Source organism: Pelophylax lessonae (assembly GCF_965119305.1).
Source record: "Pelophylax lessonae genome assembly, chromosome: 10".
Lineage (NCBI taxonomy): Eukaryota > Metazoa > Chordata > Amphibia > Anura > Ranidae > Pelophylax > Pelophylax lessonae.
The window spans coordinates 68,431,047-68,449,339 of NC_138777.1; the positions used below are offsets into that span (position 1 = coordinate 68,431,047).

At 46.3% G+C, this 18,293-nt stretch overlaps 1 protein-coding gene across 1 annotated transcript in view; it reads right to left on the reverse strand.

Moving 5' to 3' along the window:
• The window catches only part of KCNQ1 (potassium voltage-gated channel subfamily Q member 1), a 227,823-nt gene that overhangs the window by 50,644 nt on the left and 158,886 nt on the right, over positions 1-18,293 (reverse strand). The window contains exon 5 of the mRNA XM_082270391.1: positions 6,159-6,285. Coding sequence (XP_082126517.1) covers positions 6,159-6,285 — 127 coding nt within the window. The remainder of the gene's footprint in view (positions 1-6,158; positions 6,286-18,293) is intronic.

Below are 18,293 nucleotides of genomic sequence, written 5' to 3' on the forward strand. Positions count from 1 at the left end.
ATTGTCCCTCACCTCCCTCTAGAATCTTCTTGCCCAACCTCTTGGCCCTTCTAGACTCGTTCGCTACCTTTTCTGGTCTGCATATTAACCCTGCCAAGTCTAAGGCAATGTCGGTAACCCTCCCCCCCACTGATATCGAGGCCCTTAAATCTGCTCTCTGTTTTTAGTGGCATAATATCTTACCTTATTTGGGGGTCAAGCTCTCACCGGCTTATGGCGATCTCTACGCTGCCAATTACCCACCCCTTTTCCGGCAATTGACTGATCTGCTTTACTCCTGGTCCCACCTGTCCTTGTCTTGGTATGGCAGAATTACTGCTGTACGTATGACTTTTCTTCCAAAATTGTTGTATTATTTTAGGGTGCTACCGGTCCCTATCCCATCGCATATTTTGCATATCCATCAGCGCAAACTCCTGAAATGTATTTGGGGTTCCTCTAGATCTCGTATTAATAAAAAAAATATGTATGCCCATAAGATAGCTGGCAGTTTCTCGGTCCCCAATCTGCATGCCTATTATACCGTGGTGGCAAATGCCCCGCTAACCCATTTACATGACACCTTTCAAATGCCGCTATGGGCCACAATTGATCTAGTTGATTCCCACCCAATCCCCCTTGCTTCTGTGCCCTGGCTCCCTCCGAAGCATCGCCCACCGCACCATGTTTACTCCATTCTCTTAGTCTCTGGGACTCTGTCAAATATTGGGCCAATCTAATCTCCCCTCACCTGCCGCTACTCCGGCTTTTCCCATGCCCTATGTTTCAGCCTGGCTTTGAGAACCCTCGGCAGTTCTCCTGGTGGACGGACCATGGCTTCGAGGATGTCCATTCGTTATTCACCCCCACTAGGATAACTCCTTTTGGTGCTCTCAGATCTTCTCATGATATCCCCTTGCGTTAACACTACAGATATCTTCAACTTTGCCACTTTTTGCTGCAGCTTATCAAATCCAAATCCTTGGCCTATACAATAACTCCTTTTTAAAGCCTTTGCAGGGCCAGGCCCCATTCCCCTGGGCTTATATCGCTCTTATACGCCTCTATAATTTCTTGTGACAAGCCCTCACTCTCTGCCTACCATTCCCAATGGGAGGCGGAACTGGGGAGACGACTGGATGCAGAGGACTGGCAGCACATGACAAATGCTCTCTCGAAGTGTTCTCGTAAAGTCTTAATCTTGGAAAATGCCTATAAAGTGTTTTACAGATGGTATTATACCCCTGCTAGACTGGCCAAATTTGTACCAACCTACTCTCCTTTATGTTTTCGGGGATGCTTCCATGAGGGGACAATGGCGCATATCTGGTGGACCTGTCCTAAGGTGTGTAGACTTTGGATCCGGGTCTATACACTGCTTCGTAATATTTTTCATCTGAGCTTAAAAAGGGATCCGTATGAAGCTCTTTTATGTAAACCTATAATAGAACTGTCACGTCGACAACACCTATTGGCCCAGCATCTGTTTACTGCTACGAAACGGACTATAGCCCGGTCCTGGAAAACCCCCCTCCTCAGTTTCGAAGCGGTCAAGAATTGCATGAATGACATTCTGACCAATGAAAAGCTAACCGCTATAGCCACTGATTCCCATGATAAGTTCCTTAAGGTGTGGGATCCCTGGATTTCATAGGTTACTCCATCCAGATTCCAAGTTGCACTTCTCTCCATTTAATTGCTCCCCGGATGCTTGCCCCACAGGACCTACTCCTCCTTCTTTCCCCTTTCTGCCCTCTTGTTCACCTTTCCTTCTCCTTTCCCTTTCTCCTTCTTTCTTTTCTTGTTCTTTCTTCTCCTTCCTTTGTGTCTAGTTTGTCCTGGCACGTTCTGTGTCTTATGTTCCATTAGCGTGTCTACTCATAGTCAGTGGAACCCTTTTTGTTATTTCCTTTTTTTGTTTTTTTTTTCTTCTCATCTTTTCCCTTGGTATGTTTCTTATGCCCTCCTTATTTGCTCAACGGAAAAGTAATGTTTGCCACCTGCAGGTGGGGGACTATTTGTCCCCACTCATCTGTCCTTCATTATCTGTATACATATGTTACGATATCGTTGGTACATTAATGCCTTGCGTTTGTTTCTCATACACTTTTTCTATTTTTGTTGATGTGTTCCATTTTTATATTGTTTTCATCCACATGGACTTGTTGTATGCCTATGTTTGACATTCAATAAAAACCTTTGTAAAATACATTTTCCACATTTTGTTATGTTATAACCAAAAACGCAAATGTATTTTATTGGGATTTTATGTGATAGACCAACACAAAGTGGCACATAATTGTAAAATTGAAGGAAAATTATAAATGGTTTTCAACATTTTTTACAATTAAATATCTGAAAAGTGTGGCGTGTATTTGTATTGTGCTCTCCTTTACTTTCATACTCCTAACTAAAATCTAGTGGAATCAATTGCCTTCAAAAGTCACCTCATTAGTAAATAGAGTCCACCTGTTTGTAATTTATTCTCAGAAAAAATACAGCTGTTCTGTGAAGCCCTTAGAGGTTTGTTCGATAACCTTGGTGAAAAAACAGCATCATGAAGGCCAAGGAACACACCAGATAGGTCAGAGATAAAGTTGTGGAGTTTTAACAGGGTTAGGTTATAAAAAAAATATTCCAAGCTTTGAACATCTCACGGAGCACTGTTCAATCCATCACCAGAAAATGGAAAGAATATGGCATAACTGTAAACCTACCATGACATGGCCGTCCACCTAAACTGACAGGTCGGGCAAGAACATTAATCGGAGAAGCAGCCAAGAGGCCCATGGTAACTCTGGAGCAGCTACAGTGATTCACAGCTCAGACAGGAGAATCTGTCCACAGGTCAAATATTAGTCATGCACTCCACAGATCTGGCCTTTATGGAAGAGTGGTAAGAAGAAAGCCATTGTTGAAAGAAGCCATAATAAGTCCCGTTTGCAGTTTGCGAGAAGCTATGTGGGGGGACACCGCAAGCTCGAAAGAAGGTGCTCTGGTCAGATGGGACCAAAATTTAACTTTTTGACCTAAAAGCAAAAACGATGTGTGATGGAAAACTAACACTGAACATAAGCCTGAACACACCGTCCCCACCTTGAAACATGGTGTTGGCAGCATCATGTTGTGGGGAAGCTTTTCTTCAGCAGGGACAGGGAAGCTGGTCAGAGTAGAAGAGAAGATGGTTGGAGCCAAATACAGGGCAATCTTAGAAGAAAACCTGTTAGTGTCTGCAAAAGACTTGAGACTGGGGTGGAGGTTCACATTCCAGCAGAACAACGACCCTAAACATACAGCCAGACCTGCAATGGAATGGTTTAGATCAAAGCATATTCATGTATTAGAATGGCCCAGTCAAAGTCCAGACCTAAATCCAATTGAGAATCTGTGGAAATACTTGAAAATTGCTGTTCACAGACACTCTCCATCCAATCTGACAGAGCTTTAGCTATTTTGCAAAGAAGAATGGGCAAATATTTAAACTCTCTAGGTGTGAATAGCTGGTAGAGACATCCCCAAAAAGACTTGCAGTTGTAATTGCAGTGAAAGACGGTTCTACAAAGTATTGACTCGGGGGGTGAATACAATTGCACGCCACACTTTTCAGATTTTTGTAAAACATTTTGAAAACCATTTATCATTTTCCTTCCACTTCACAATTATGTGTCACTTTGCGTTGGTTTATCACATAAAACCCCAATAAAATCCATTTACGTTTTTGGTTGTAACATGACAAAATGTGGAAAATTTCAAGGGGTATGAATACTTTAAGGCATTGTAATGTAAAAGTCAAAATATTAAGGAAAAATCGACCTTGTATTTAAACCAAAAATAATTACACATATGAAAGCTATTTTGGCTTGCTAAATTATTAGCAATTTTGTCTAGCCCTGCAGGACAGCACCCTGCCTCGGACTGGGACTGGAATTGAACAGTAAAGGAATATGGTTACCATCTCATACCTTTACACCAGGACACATTAATTACACAGGTTTTGTGGCTGATTAAAGCGGTTGTATCCCGCTTTTTGACACTTTTACCTACAGGTAAGCCTATAATAAGGCTTACCTGTAGGTACAAATAATATCTCCTAAACCGGCACGGTTTAGGAGATATTTACAGTGCATGCAGCCGCTCGCGCGAGCGGCGCATGCGCTCTGGGGGACCTTCAATTAACTTGCCGGGAGCTTGCCGGAAAAATCACTCCCGCGCGCATGCGTGGGAGTGACGTCATCGCGGCTCCGGCCAATCAGCGCGCTGGAGCCGTCTCTTCCGGCCAATCAGCGCGCCGGAGCCGCCGAACCCGGAAGAGACGACGAGGGATCATGGCAGCGCCCGCATCGATGTCCGGGGGTCCGTGTCGGGGCTTCGTTTTAAGGTAAGTTAAACATAATGGGCTAGTATGCGATGCATACTAGCTCATTATGCCTTTGTCTTGCAGGTTTTTTTTTTTTTTTTTTAATAGGGTTTACAACCGCTTTAAGGTGGCAATTAAATTCAAGTGCATTATATTAGCCTCAGAACCTGTGTAATTAATATGTGTCCTGGATTAAATGGATGAGGTGGCAACCCTATAAAGAAACAGCAAGAGAATGACTAGCTCATCTCTCCTTCTGTCAGCATGTTCCTAATCAAGATACACTATATTACCAAATGTATTGGGACACCTGCCTATACACGCTCATGAACTTTAATGGCGTCCCAAACTTACTCCATAGGGTTCAATATTGAGTTGGCCCACTCTTTGCAGCTATAACCGTCTAAACTCTTCTAGGAAGGCTGTTCCCAAACTCGCTTATCCATGTCTTTATGTAGAGCGAGATACATTTTTTATTTTTATTTTTTGGGGTGGGGAACTTGTAGGGTAAAGCCATAACGTGCTAGTATGCTTTGCATGTTAATTGCATTGTATTTTACAGAAAATTACAGCGAATGCAGATTAAAAAGGAAAGGCAATTTTTAATAACATTCTATCACAATATGACTTGTGTCGCAATTGTATACGCTATATTTTTTCTTTGCTGTTTTTTTCCCCCCACGAAATTGGGAAAAGTGGAGTTACCCTTTTAGTGTATACAGAAGCTGTTAACCACTTAAGCCCCGGAAGATTTTACCCCCTTCCTGACCAGGGGGTATTTTGCGATTCGGCACTGCGTGACTTTAACGGACAATTGCGCGGTCGTGCGACGCTGTATCTAAACTAATTTGACGTCCTTTTTTTCCCACAAACAGAGCTTTCTTTTGGTGGTATTTGATCACCTGTGAGATTTTTTGGTCATGCGCTATAAACAAAAAAAGCGTAAATTTTGCAAAAATAACAATATTTTTCACATTTTTTTTAATGAAATTTCCCCCAAAAAAAATGTAAAAATCAAAATTTTTTAACATTTTCGGCTAATTTGTTTTATGCTACATATGTTTGTTAAAAAAAAAAAAAAAAAAAAAAAAAAAAAAAAAAAAAAAAAAAATCGCAAAAAGCGTATTTTGATTGGTTTGCGCAAAAGTTATCGCGTTTACTAACAAAGGGAAAATTTGTCATTTTTGTCGTTTTTTTTTTTTAACACGTAATGGCGGCAATCTGCGATTTTTTTTGCGGTACTGCGACATTGCGGCGGACAGATCGGACCCTTGAGTGACATTTTTGACACTTTTGGGGTTACCAGAGACATTTCTACAGTAATCAGTGCTATACATATGCATGGTTACTGTAAAATTACACTGGCAGTGAAGGGGTTAACTTTATTTGAGAGGGAGGGGCTGTGTGTGTCCCTAGGGGCGTGATTCTAACTGTGATTGGCTGTGGCTTGAGGTGTAGGAACAATGATCAACGGTCCTACATAGTAGAACCGTATGATCATTGTTTCTACACAGGGGAGAATGACAGGCGGCTTGTTTACACTAGCCGCCTGCCTTTCTCCCTCTCCCCCGAAGATCGCCGAGTGACCGGCGGACATCAGGTCCGCCGGTCACACGTGCAGGGGGGTCCGTGGCGGCGCGCGCTCGCTCCCCAGAGCCTCACAGGCTAGCGACGTAGACCCACGTCGCTCTGCCTGTGAGGGGCTGACTGCCGCAGAAAATATACTGTGCGCAGTCGGCAAGTGGTTAAAGTACAGGCAGTATCAGAATAGTTGTAGATACACTTCCAGCATGCATTTTAAAAACAATCTATAAGTACTTACCTATAACAGAAATAGGTTTTCTAGCAAAGCGAAACCTTCCCCAAACTCCAACATATTTGCTTCGGCATCCTGCAGACCACAATCGTACAACATATTCCGTTCCAAAAAATACCACCAAAACTATTTCCTGTACAAAAAAAAAAGTATAATTTTTTGTAAGAACTTAACGTAAATTTATTTTCTCTGAGTCCTCTGACAGTTACCGCCCGTTCAGTTAGCCTTCACGAATGGGTAATGGCGCCCTCTGCAGGAGCAGGCTAGGCAGTGAAGAGGTTAACAAACAAAAGCCTTTACACATAACACACCTATGGGGCTGTTCCTCAGCTATTACACCTCTAGGGGGCTGTTCCTCAGCTATTACCCATCAGCCACTAGGAGCTGCTCTTCAGTTTTGTAGCAAGAAGTAAATGAAGACTATCAACCCCAAAAAGAAGGGCGGGGGCGGCGACTGTCAAGAGGACTCAGAGAACATTTTACGGTAAGTTCTTACAAAAAATTATATTTTCTCTTACGTCCTCTGACAATCGCCGCCCGTTCAGTTAGCCTTCGCGAGTGGGATGTCCCAAAGTAGTGCAGGTGTGAGGGGTGGGAAGACGCAATCAAAGAAAAGGCAACGTGCAACCAGGCCAGAGTAAAAAAAAAAAAAAACTGAGCCAACAGGGCAACAAAAGCTCAACAGGAGTCAACCCTGGACAAATACACCCCAAGAAGAGACAGAAACACACGTCTCTGCAAAACAACCGCCGCACACAAAACTTTCCGGCCAAAGGAAGCATCCGAGGATGCCATCACATCAAGTTTGTAAAATCTTGTGAAAATGTGCACAGACTACCAGGTTGCTGCTTTGCACACCTGAGCCACAGAAGCCTGATGGCGAAACGCCCAAGAGGCACTGACCGCTCTAGAAGAATTAGCCCCGACAGGAAAAGGAGGAACCTGACCCTTGATTGAATAGGCCTGAACAATCGTCTGTCTAAACCAGCCATGTCCAACCTGCGGCCCGGGGGCTGCAGGCAATGCGGCCAGGGCTGCAGGCAATGCGGCCCACTGCCACCTGACAATTTTTTATTTATTTTTTGCTAGGGAGGAAGGCATTTAGTCGGGGGCACGGCCACAGCAGCTTCCAACTAACTGTAGTCAGAGGCTGACTCGGAGGGGGGGGGGGGGGGGGTGAGTGCCGCGGGATTACAAACAGAGCGGGGATCTTCTGCTTACCCGGCTGCCGCTGTCATACAAAGCCCCGCCTCCTGGACCGGCTCCTATGATAGACGTCACCGATGTGCTGTCTATCATAGGTCCAGGAGGCAGGACTTCGTATGACAGCCGTCGCCGGGTAAGAGGGAGATCCCCGCTCTGTGTAATCCAGCCGCTCTCCTCTCTCTTCATTGCAGACTGCATTGGATGGGCGCGCACTGGTGAGGCTGCATTGGATGGGCATGCACTGGTGAGGCTGCATTGGATGGGCATGCACTGGTGAGGCTACATTGGATGGACATTGATCAGGCTGCATTGGATGGTCATGCACTGGTGAGGTTGCATTGGATGGGCACTGATCAGGCTGCATTGGATGGGCACGCACTGATGAAGCTGCATTGGATGGGCATGCACTAGTGAGACTGTATTGGATAGGCACACACCTGTGAGGCTCCATTGGATGGGCACTGGTGAAGCTGCATTGGATGGGCATTGATCAGGCTGCATTGTATGGGCATGCACTGGTGAGGCTGCATTGTATGGGCACTGATCAGGCTGCATTGTATGGGCACGCACTGATGAAGCTGCATTGGATGGGCATTCACTAGTGAGACTGCATTGGATAGGCATGCACTTGCGAGGCTGCATTCAATGAGCACTGGTGAGGCTGCATTGAATGGGCACTGATCAGGCTGCATTGGATGGGCAGAAACTGGTGAGGCTGCATTGGATGGGCACTGATCAGGCTGCATTGGATGGGCATGCACTGGTAACTCTGCATTGGATGGGCACTGATCAGGCTGCATTGAATGGGCATGCGCTGGTGAGACTGTATTGGATGGGCACTGTTTAGGCTGCATTGGATGGGCGCGCACTAGGCTGCAAGTGCTGTGGGATCTCCAGGCTGCCGCAGTAGACTTAGGATGTCTGCAGTCAGTGACAGAGCCGCTGCTTCCTGTATAGTTCCGGCTTTGTCACAGGCGGAGTGATATGAAATGCCCCCTTCCTCCGCCTGTGACAGGAGCCATACAGGAAGCAGCGGCTCTGCTCTATACTGCAGCCGCTGCTTCCTCCAGCAGTACCTGACATCATGACCAACAGTACCCGCACCAGCAGTAACCGCCAACAGTCTGCAAAATAAGTAGAAAAGGTGTGTGCATTAGCGTGTGTAAAATGTTGCAATATGTTTTTTTAATAACTAGTTTTGTCATAATATGTCATGTACTTGTTAATACATGTATGAATAAGGACATTACATTTTCTGGCTGCCTAAGTCATATGTGCTAGGGGTGCAACAAACCCCCAGCACATAACTGTAAATATCCTGGCATGTGCAGTGTTTGTCTCCTCCCACCATCACCACTTCAAATCACTGAAGTGGTCATGGTGGTTAGAGTGTTCCTTTAATATCTCTCAGAAGAAGTAAACCTCTATGCTGATTCCATTTCATTTGATTATCCTCTAGTTGTGTTAAATTAGTGCGGGGGGGGGGGGGGCATTGTCGTGGGAAGGGCACAGGGGCGTTTTATTATTTATATACCTTAACTATAGTGTATATTTTATATGCGGCCCGGGAAAATTTTTCTACACTCAATGTGGCCCAGAGAAGCCAAAAGGTTGGACACCCATGGTCTAAACCATTTAGAAATGGTTACCGCGGACGCGGCCAAACCCTTCCGAGGTCCCTCAGAAAGGACAAACAGGGAGTCAGACTTCAGAAAAGACTCCGTGGTGGACAGGTAAACCCTGACCGCCCTAACCACATCCAAGGAATGGAAGGCAATTTCCTTGGGATGCTTGGGTTTCGCACAAAGCGAAGGCAAGACAAAATCTTCGTAGAGGTGGAAAGCAGATACCACCTTGGGAAGAAAAGAGGGATTGGGTCTCAAGACCACGTTGTCCCTATTAACAACCAGATAAGGCGAGCGGCAAGACAGAGCCGCCAACTCAAACACACTGCGAGCAGAGGCGACAGCCACCAGAAAAGCAACTTTCTGGGACAACACAGGCAGAGGTAGGTCTCTGAAATTTTCAAGGGAGGCCGTTGCAAAATGGACAAAACCAAGTTCAGGTCCCATGGCGGCAAAGGAGCTTCCCTTGTGGGAGCCAGATGTCGCACTCTCTGAATAAAGGTGCGAATCAAGGAATTAGTCACCAAGAGACGCTGGAAAAGAATGGCCAAGGCCGACAACTGACCTTGAATCGTGGCCAATGCCAAACGCGGATCCACACCTTCCTGTAGGAAGGCCAAAACCCTCGCCACCGAAAAATAGTGGGGATAAAACCCCTGCGACTCACACCAGGCCATATACGCCTTCCAGGTGCGATGGAAAATTTTCCTTTCCGAGCCTTCAATAAAAGGTAGGAATGACAGCACTCAACAGACCCTTGTCTCTCAAGACTTGGCTTTCAATAGCCACGCCGTCAAAGCCAGAGACTGTAAAGCAGGATGGAAGATCGGCCCTTGAGACAGTAGATCATCTCACAGTGGAAGCCGCCAGGGAGGCTCGACGACCACCTGCACGATGTCTGCGTACCAACACAGACGCGGCCAGTCTGGGGCCACCAGAATGACTCGTACCCGTTCTGACACCAACCTGCAGAGGAACCTGGATAACAGTTGAATCGGAGGGAAGGCATAAATCAGCCAATACCGGTGCCAGGGCAACACCAACGCATCCATGGCGTCCACCAGAGGATCGCGGGTTCTGGCCACGAACCTTCCCACCTTTTATGTTGAGACGGGACGCAAACAGATCCACGCCTGGAGTCCCCTACCGGGCACACAGGAGGTAAACACCACTGAATGCAGGGACCATTCTCCCTGGGCCAGGGTCTGGCGACTCAGATAGTCTGCCTGTCAGTTCTCCATACTGGGAAGGTGAAAGGCCGAAATCACCGAAACGTGCACCTCGGCCCAAGAGAGGATCTCGGCCACTTCCTTGGCTGCCCGGGCACTCTTGGTGCCCCCTTGGTGAGTGAAGTAAGCCACTGCCGTGGCGTTGTCCGTCCGCACCCGAACCGGGCAACCCTGAAGCCGAGTTGACCAACTGAAACAAGCAGAGCTTGATTGCTCGGAGCTCCAAGACGTTTATCGGTAAGAAGGCCTCCTCCCCCAACCGCGTGCCCAGAACTCCACCCCAGCCCGACAGTCTGGCATCCGTGGGGATCACCGTTCACAGCAGAGGCCGGAAGGACTTGCCTTGTGCCAGAGTCAGTGACAGGAGCCACCCCAAAAGATCCGATATTGCGAGGCTTCTCAGAGAAATCCTTCTGTCCAACGACTGAGGCGTTCTGTCCCACCTGGCAAGAATCTCTGCTTGCAGAGTTCTCGTGTGACATTGAGCAAATGGGATCGCATCGAAAGCCGAAACCATCAAGGCCCAGGGACCGAATGCAGGCCCGTAGAGGAGAGATTGTTGTCCCTGAGGGACCTGATCTCGCCCTGCAGGGTCCAGAGTTTTCCTCCGGGAGAAAGAACTTCGCCTGAGCAGAGTCCAGGACCATCCCCAGGTACGGGAGGTGAACTGAAGGAGTCAGAGCCGACTTCTGGAAGGTGACGGTCCACCCAAACTCCCTGAGCGTCTGAACCATGATCGACAGATCGCTTGTCAAGGTGGCACACAAGCTCGATCTTAACAGGAGGTCGTCCAGATAACCGAGGACCGCAATCTCCTTTATTTGCAGTAAAGCCAGCCCCAGAGCCAAAACCTCGGTGAAGACCCTGGGAGCCGAAGCGAGACCGTAGGGCAACGCTACAAACTGATAATGCTACTCTGCTACCGCGAAGCAGAGATACCGCTGATGACCCTCGGAGACAGGGATGTGCAGATACACATCCTTAAAGTCGATGGAGGCCACCACCGACCGGATGGATTCCATCCGGAACTACCAAACCATCACAAAACGGTTCAGAGACTTTAGGTCTAGATTGGACGCACTATGCCCTCCTTTCTGGGCACAGTGAACAGATTGTAGTAAAAACCGCAAAACCTGTCCCGTGAAGGGACTGGCACAATGACTCCTTGGGCGAGAAGATCTTGAACCGCCCCCTTGAGATCTCCGAACTGAAACAGGTGAGGGCGTCCCTTCAGGAAGAGGCGGACTGTGCCGCCGCACCGGCCTTGGGCTTACCTACCATGGCTGCTTTTGACCACCTGAGGTTTTGAAGGATTTCCTGCCATGCTGTGCCCCGAAGGCACGAAAGGACCCACGATGAGCCTTAAAAGAAGGGGCCCCACCTAGCGCTGGGTTATTTTCCCTTCGAGGCTTGGGGCAAAAGAGTACTCTTGCCCCCCGTAAGCCTCTTGATCAACTCATCCAGAGTGTCCCCAAAAGGACGACTACCCACATAAGGGACAACAGACAGTCTTCTTGGAAGCGTGGCAAGCCCACCAGCTTTTCAGCCAAATAATGCGGCAGATCGCAACCCCAACCGCAGACAGCCGTGCAACCCAGGGAGCCTCGTCCAAGGCCGCGTCACACAGGTACATCACGGCCTGAGTCACTTGATCCACCATGTCCAAGGCAGCTGGGGATACCGACTCTGCCACCAACGTGTGCCTAAGTGCCCCAGACCACTCCGTGACAGCTTGAGAAACCATCACCAAAGCAAACACAGGCTTGAGCAGGGAGCCCACCACCAAATATATGTGGCGGGACAGCTTTCCCACACGCCTATCCGCCGGATCCTTAAAACACTGGGGAGTCCTCCATGGGCATCAAGGTAGATTAATTTAGTGTAGAAACAGTGTGGTCCACCTTAGGTGACACTGTCCGCGATTATCAACAGGATCCGCAAAGGGATAATGGCATTTAAGCCGCTTGGGCAGCGCCAGCATATGCTTGACGCGACACCATAGGTCGTTCACGGTTTCGTTAAAACACCTAGGGGCAGGGGAAAACCTGACCCGACTTCTGGGCTTTGCGGGACCCAAAGGAAACCCGCTTACCTGACACGGAGAGCTCATCATCAAGATTTAAATTCTCTTTAATGGAGCAAATAAGCACATTTCACCGCAGCGCGGTCCTGCGCCTCCGTAGAGGAAGACTCTTCCTCGTCCCCACCTGAATGTGAGGACTGGGACCCCTCAGGGGGGACGTTGTCTGTAGTAACCAAATCAGGCCCTGAGTCAAAAGACAGAGTGCATAAGCTGTGTTTTAGAAGTGCATTCAGACATCAGCAGACCCACTTAGGACGCCAAAGTCGCAAGAGCAGCAGATGAGGCCATGGAAGAGGATTTAGGAGTTCCTGAAACACCAACCAGGTCTGTGGGAAATTTGCCATTCTGAGACTCCAGATTAGTAATAAAAAATGTTAAGGACGCTGGCCCTTTAAAACAGCGCTTCCCGCGGACCCCCACCGGCAACTGCACCACCTGTGGAGACCCTTCAGAAACAGCAATAGCCACAAAAAGAAACAGTTTTTACAGGAAAATGCCAGAGAAAACAGTTAAAAATCACCCCACAGTGTCTGTACTTGCCACACGCTGCTGCAGTGAAAATGAGAGAAAAGAGGAAGTGAACTCACGCACAGAGTCCTATGCCCGCCCTGAGCCACAAACAAATAGTGCCTGATGAAAAAGTCTATGGGAGGAAGCACAGGCAAAATGGCTGCCGCCCTTACTAGGCAGTTGCCCATACCAAAGATGGCGCCTGACCGAAGCCAAAACGATGAGCTAAAATGGCTGCTGCCTACACAGTGAGTCCCAAACAGCCTGCCCTCACCCAAAATGCCGGCTGTGCAAATGGCGCCAAATAGAGCAAAAAATAAATTTTCTGGCCCCCACAGGGAACCCCAGAGAGCACCCCCGGGATGTATGAAGCCCCCACACCCCCCAGTCATGGCAGTATGCACCGCAGAGCGCCCCCAGGGCAGGGAGGAAGGGGGCGGTACCATACAGCCAGGAGGGGGATACCACAGAAGCCACCATGTACTGCCATCCCCTAAGAGTGGGCCCACAGAACACCCCCACAGATATAGTCCCCTTTTAGGGACCCAGGGGTAGAGGCACTCACCAGTCCAGCGAATGTGGGCAGCGCTCTGATACGGAACACCTCCGCCCTGAGTGGGGGTGCCGTCAGCCAGGAAGGATGCTAGCAACTTACGGGCATTCTGGAGTTGAGACATCCCAGCGAAGAAGGGACTCCGCAGGCCCGTCCCCATCCCAAGGGGCACTGTCATTGCGAGGCCTGGGCCCACCAATGACCTGCAATGCTCGGTGGCAGGCTGGGACTCCTTAAGGATCTATATTATCCAGTGCGAGGCACAGCTCTGCTGTCGCTTGTAGTCCTCCAGGAATTCCCTGACTAACTAGCGATAGTGAGTGAAATAAAAAATCTATTTTCAAAGAAAAAAAAAACTTTAAGAAAAAAAATATAAAGAAACAGACACTAGGTCCCAGAAGGGAAGACCTAGCCTACTCCTTACGCTAGGCAGCAAAAAACTGAAGCGTAGCTCCTAGTGGCTGATGGGTAATAGCTGAGGAACAGCCCCCTAGAGGTGTGTTGTGTGTATAGGCTTTTGTTTGATAACCTTTTCACTGCCTAGCCTGCTCCTGCAGAGGGCGTCATTACCCACTCGTGAAGGCTAAATGAACGGGCGACGATTTTCAGAGGATGTAAGAGAAAATATATATATACATATACACATACATATACACACACACACACACACACACACACACACACACACACATACATATACTGCAAAAGATTCAAGATTTTCTACTTCGATAAAAGATTCTTCCCTTTCTGCTTGCAAACTTTAATGTACATTAATGCTTCACTCACATCTAGGCATTCTGGATTGCATGCTGAATCACAATGATTCGGCCCGCAAACCCAAATCCCTGCAAAACGCGGGATGTGCTTGCAATCCGTCATTTTCAATGGCACCCGAATCGCAGCGCAGTTTTGCCGCGATTGTCGCCCGACTAACTGCGAGAAAATCACGCAAACAGTAGGTAGTTAGCTTCTACGATTTCTATTACAAGAAAGCCGACCCATCGGCTGCAAATAACAGTACAGGGATGAAGCCTGCAGCAGGACAGCCAGCTTGCAGCCCTTCCAGCTAGAAACCCCTCCTTCTGTAAAAGAACCCTGCTCTATGGTACTCCAAGCTATTTAAGCACCCCCCCAACGACTATCTGGGCACACCTCCCCTCTGTAGAGAAAATTACAGTTTTATATCTTTATGTTTGAAGCCTGAAATGTGGCAAAAGGTTGCAAAGTTCAAGGGGGCCGAATACTTTCGCAAGGCACTGTATTTAGGCTGTTTATCTGAATCTCCCACCCACTATATTCTGTAAATCTCCAGAAGGCAGTAGGAAACCAACTCAACGCCTGTAGAGCCCAGAGCATCCTAAAGCAAATCACACACTGCTCCCCTGATTATAGCAGAGCCACCAAGCTAAAATTTGCCTACTCCTCACTAGCAGCCTATCTGGGAAGGTGCTACAGAACATTGACCAGATTTGTAGGAAAACATACCAAAATGGTCTTGTCCTCCCTGAAGTAAGAAAGCTAAAGAGAAATTGAAGCTTTCTGCTCCATCCACTTCCATCTAATAACCCTCATGTGGCTATAGCCACCCTAATGCCTGGTACACACCATGAGATTATTAGACGAATGATCTGTTTTTTTTTTTGTTTTTTTTGCATGCTAGTCTCATATTGAAAATAAAGAGGTAACTAAAGTTGCAAAAATTCTTGTACGACAGAATAAAAATTCAGCAGTGATGTAATGTGTTGTATTGTATTTGTTTATTTTCATGCTTCAGATAATTTCTCACGACTTGTCCTGATCTGCTCCCAAACGTTTTGTAATAATCATCAAATTATTGCAAACCGCTTCAAAAGCGGTATTTTTCGTATGATTTTCTGATCATATGTACTTGCCTTTGGGCTAAAGGCACATGCTGAAGACAAGAAGTGCACCTGGCACAAGTATTTAAAAAAGGGCCCAGATATATCCCTGGGAACTACAGGCCAGTTAGCCTAACATCAATAGTCTGCAAACTACTGGAGGGGATAAGGGATTATATAAAGATTTTAGTAATGAAAACAGTATCATAGTAGTAATAAGCATGGATTCATGAAGAATCGTTCTTGCCAGACCAATCTTTTAACCTTCTATGAAGAAGTGAGCTGCCATCTAGATAAAGGAAGGCCTGTAGATGTGGTGTATCTGGATTTTGCAAAGGCATTTGACACAGTTTCCCACAAACGTTTACTGTACAAACTAAGTCACATAGGTATGGACCATAGGTTAAGTACCTGGATTGAAAACTCACTACAGGGGCGATAAATGGCGAGAACTCTGAATGGTCTGGTGTGGAAAGTGGGGTCCCCAAGGATCTGTCCTGGGACCAATCTGGTTTATTTTTATTCATAAACGATTCATAAACGATCTAGATTTATGAACGGATTAACAGCTCAATCTCAGTATACAATCTCGATACAAAGATAAGCAGGGTTAAAACTTCCACGCAGGATGAGGAAACCTTACAAGAAGACCTAAACAAAATAATGGGGTGGGCAACTACATGGCAAATGAGGTTTAATGTTGAAAAATGCAAGGTAAATACAAACACAAGTTACTCACTAGGGGGAGAACCTCTGGGGGAATCTAGGATGGAAAACGACCTGGGGGTCCTAGTAGAGACAGGCTCAGCAATGGCGTGCAATGCCACACTGCTGCAAGCAAAGCCAACAATATTAGCATGCTTAAAAAAGGGGATTCACTCTAGAGATAAAATAATTCTCCCAACCTACAAGACTCTGGTCCGGCCGCATCTTTAGTATGCTGTCCAGTTCTGGGCACTGGTCCTCAGGAAGGATGTGCTGGAACTGGAGAAAGTTCAGAGAAGGGTAACAAAGCTAAAAAGGGACTGGAGGACCTCCGCTATGGGGAAAGTCTAAAAGCATTGAACTTTTTCTCTCTGGAGAGGAGACGCTTGAGAGGGGATATGATATCAATGTAAAAAAACTATACTGGCAACCCTAGCATAGGGAACAAACTTTTCAGTGAAAGGGAATTTAAAAAGACATGCAGGTGTAGACTAAAACTGAAAGAAGTGGCTTACGCTTAAATTGCCTAGATGGTTATTTACTGTCAGAGCAGTAAGGATGTGGAACTCTCTTCCACAAGCAGTGGTATCAGCAGGGAGCGTCGATAGTTTCAAAAACTATTAGATGGGCACCTTAATGACCACAACATACAGGGGTATATGATGTACTACTGACAAACACATAAATCATAGGTTGAACTGGATGGACTGGGGTCTTTTTTCAATCTCACCAACTATGTAACTACGTAACTGAAAATTACTTTTACTACGTAAAAAAATAAATAATTAGTGTGGTCTTGGTGTTCTGCTGTTGGTCATGACTCATTTTAAACATCCTTTACACACCAAGTGATCCTGTTAGGAACATCTTCCCAGGCCTTTTATATGTGAAAATTGAGGGTCACTTAAGAGAGATGCATAACATAATGTAAGATTCAGGAGTTCATTTAGTCAAAGAAACAATACTGAGGTGGACTCCTACAATCCTCAAACATCTAAACCTAGTAATACCTTCACAATTTGCTCCACCATCTGCTTCAAATGCACTCCTCCTTTTCTTGGAAAAAAAAAAGTGTTGCCTAAAGATGGCCACAGACGATTCAAATCTTGGCTGGTTCCTGCTGAACCAACAGATTCCAACAATGTATGGGCAGGCTGAAATTACACAAGTTGATGAATCAATCAACTTGGATACAACCAGCCTGCTGCATTTTACATGCGATTATGGCTAGCGGCTGTTCTATCTGCTAGCAAAAATCACTATTCTCCTGGCTTCCTCCACCAGAAGTAAACAACTGCTCCACAGAAGGGATTACCCTGCCAACACTGTGTGGATGCAGGAAATACATTTGCTTCATCTATGGCTGGCCTAAGCACACTAAACACAGTACTGCTAATGAAAATCAAATAGGACCTTTAGTCAATAGTAAGAACAACCTACTGATGTACGCAAAGAACAGCAACATAACTATGACAGTAATGGCTTTAAAGTGCAGGCCGTGCATCCTGGTTTCACCTTCTCTCTGCTGCAAGAAGGTGGCACCCAGTGGCGAAATAACTGGAGTAGACTCCAATCTACTCACTAATTCACCAATTAAGATTCACTAATTAAGCAAAAAACAAAGTTCACATATTCTGTCGTTTTTTAAATTGTGTTGTGTGTGGAAATGTGCTTTCGTTTACCACATTAAGCCAAGTGATTCTGTAGTTATATTAGCTACCTGGGACATGTACACAGTCACTGCTCTCAGTGGAAATACCAGTACTTGTCACCAGGTCTATAAAAAAAGAGAGAGGCCTTTGTACAAGGGAAGGCCTATTATCCAAAAATGTGCTTCCTGAGGCAAGCTACTCGCATGGTTTATAATACTCTGCACCTGTGTATTTTTCTACAGTTAAATGCAGTCATAGGCAAAAATATTGGCACCCTGCATTTCTGTCAAATAATCCACCACTTCACCTAGAAAATTGTAGCAATTACAAACATTTAGGCATTCTTATGTTTATTTCTTTTATCTGTATCTGTAGGACACAAAAAAGTGGAGAAGCAAAAAGCCAAATCTGACACATTCCACACAAAACTTTTTGTAATTGCAACAATTTTCTAGGCAAAGTGGTGCATTAAAGTGGAAGTAAACTTTTACCTACAGGCAAGCCTATAATAATTCTTACCTATAGGTAGTGTTAGCAGTAGCACATAAGTATTTTTATGCAACATCTCGTTTTACAGACCTGTAAGCAGAATTTTGCTGCATTAATGACAAAAACATGTTTTCCATAAAGATGATTGGCACTGCATTTTAAAAACACACAATGCTGGAAGTATCTTCTACCCCTGGAAAAGACATGAAAAGCCCACCTAAAAAGCATGT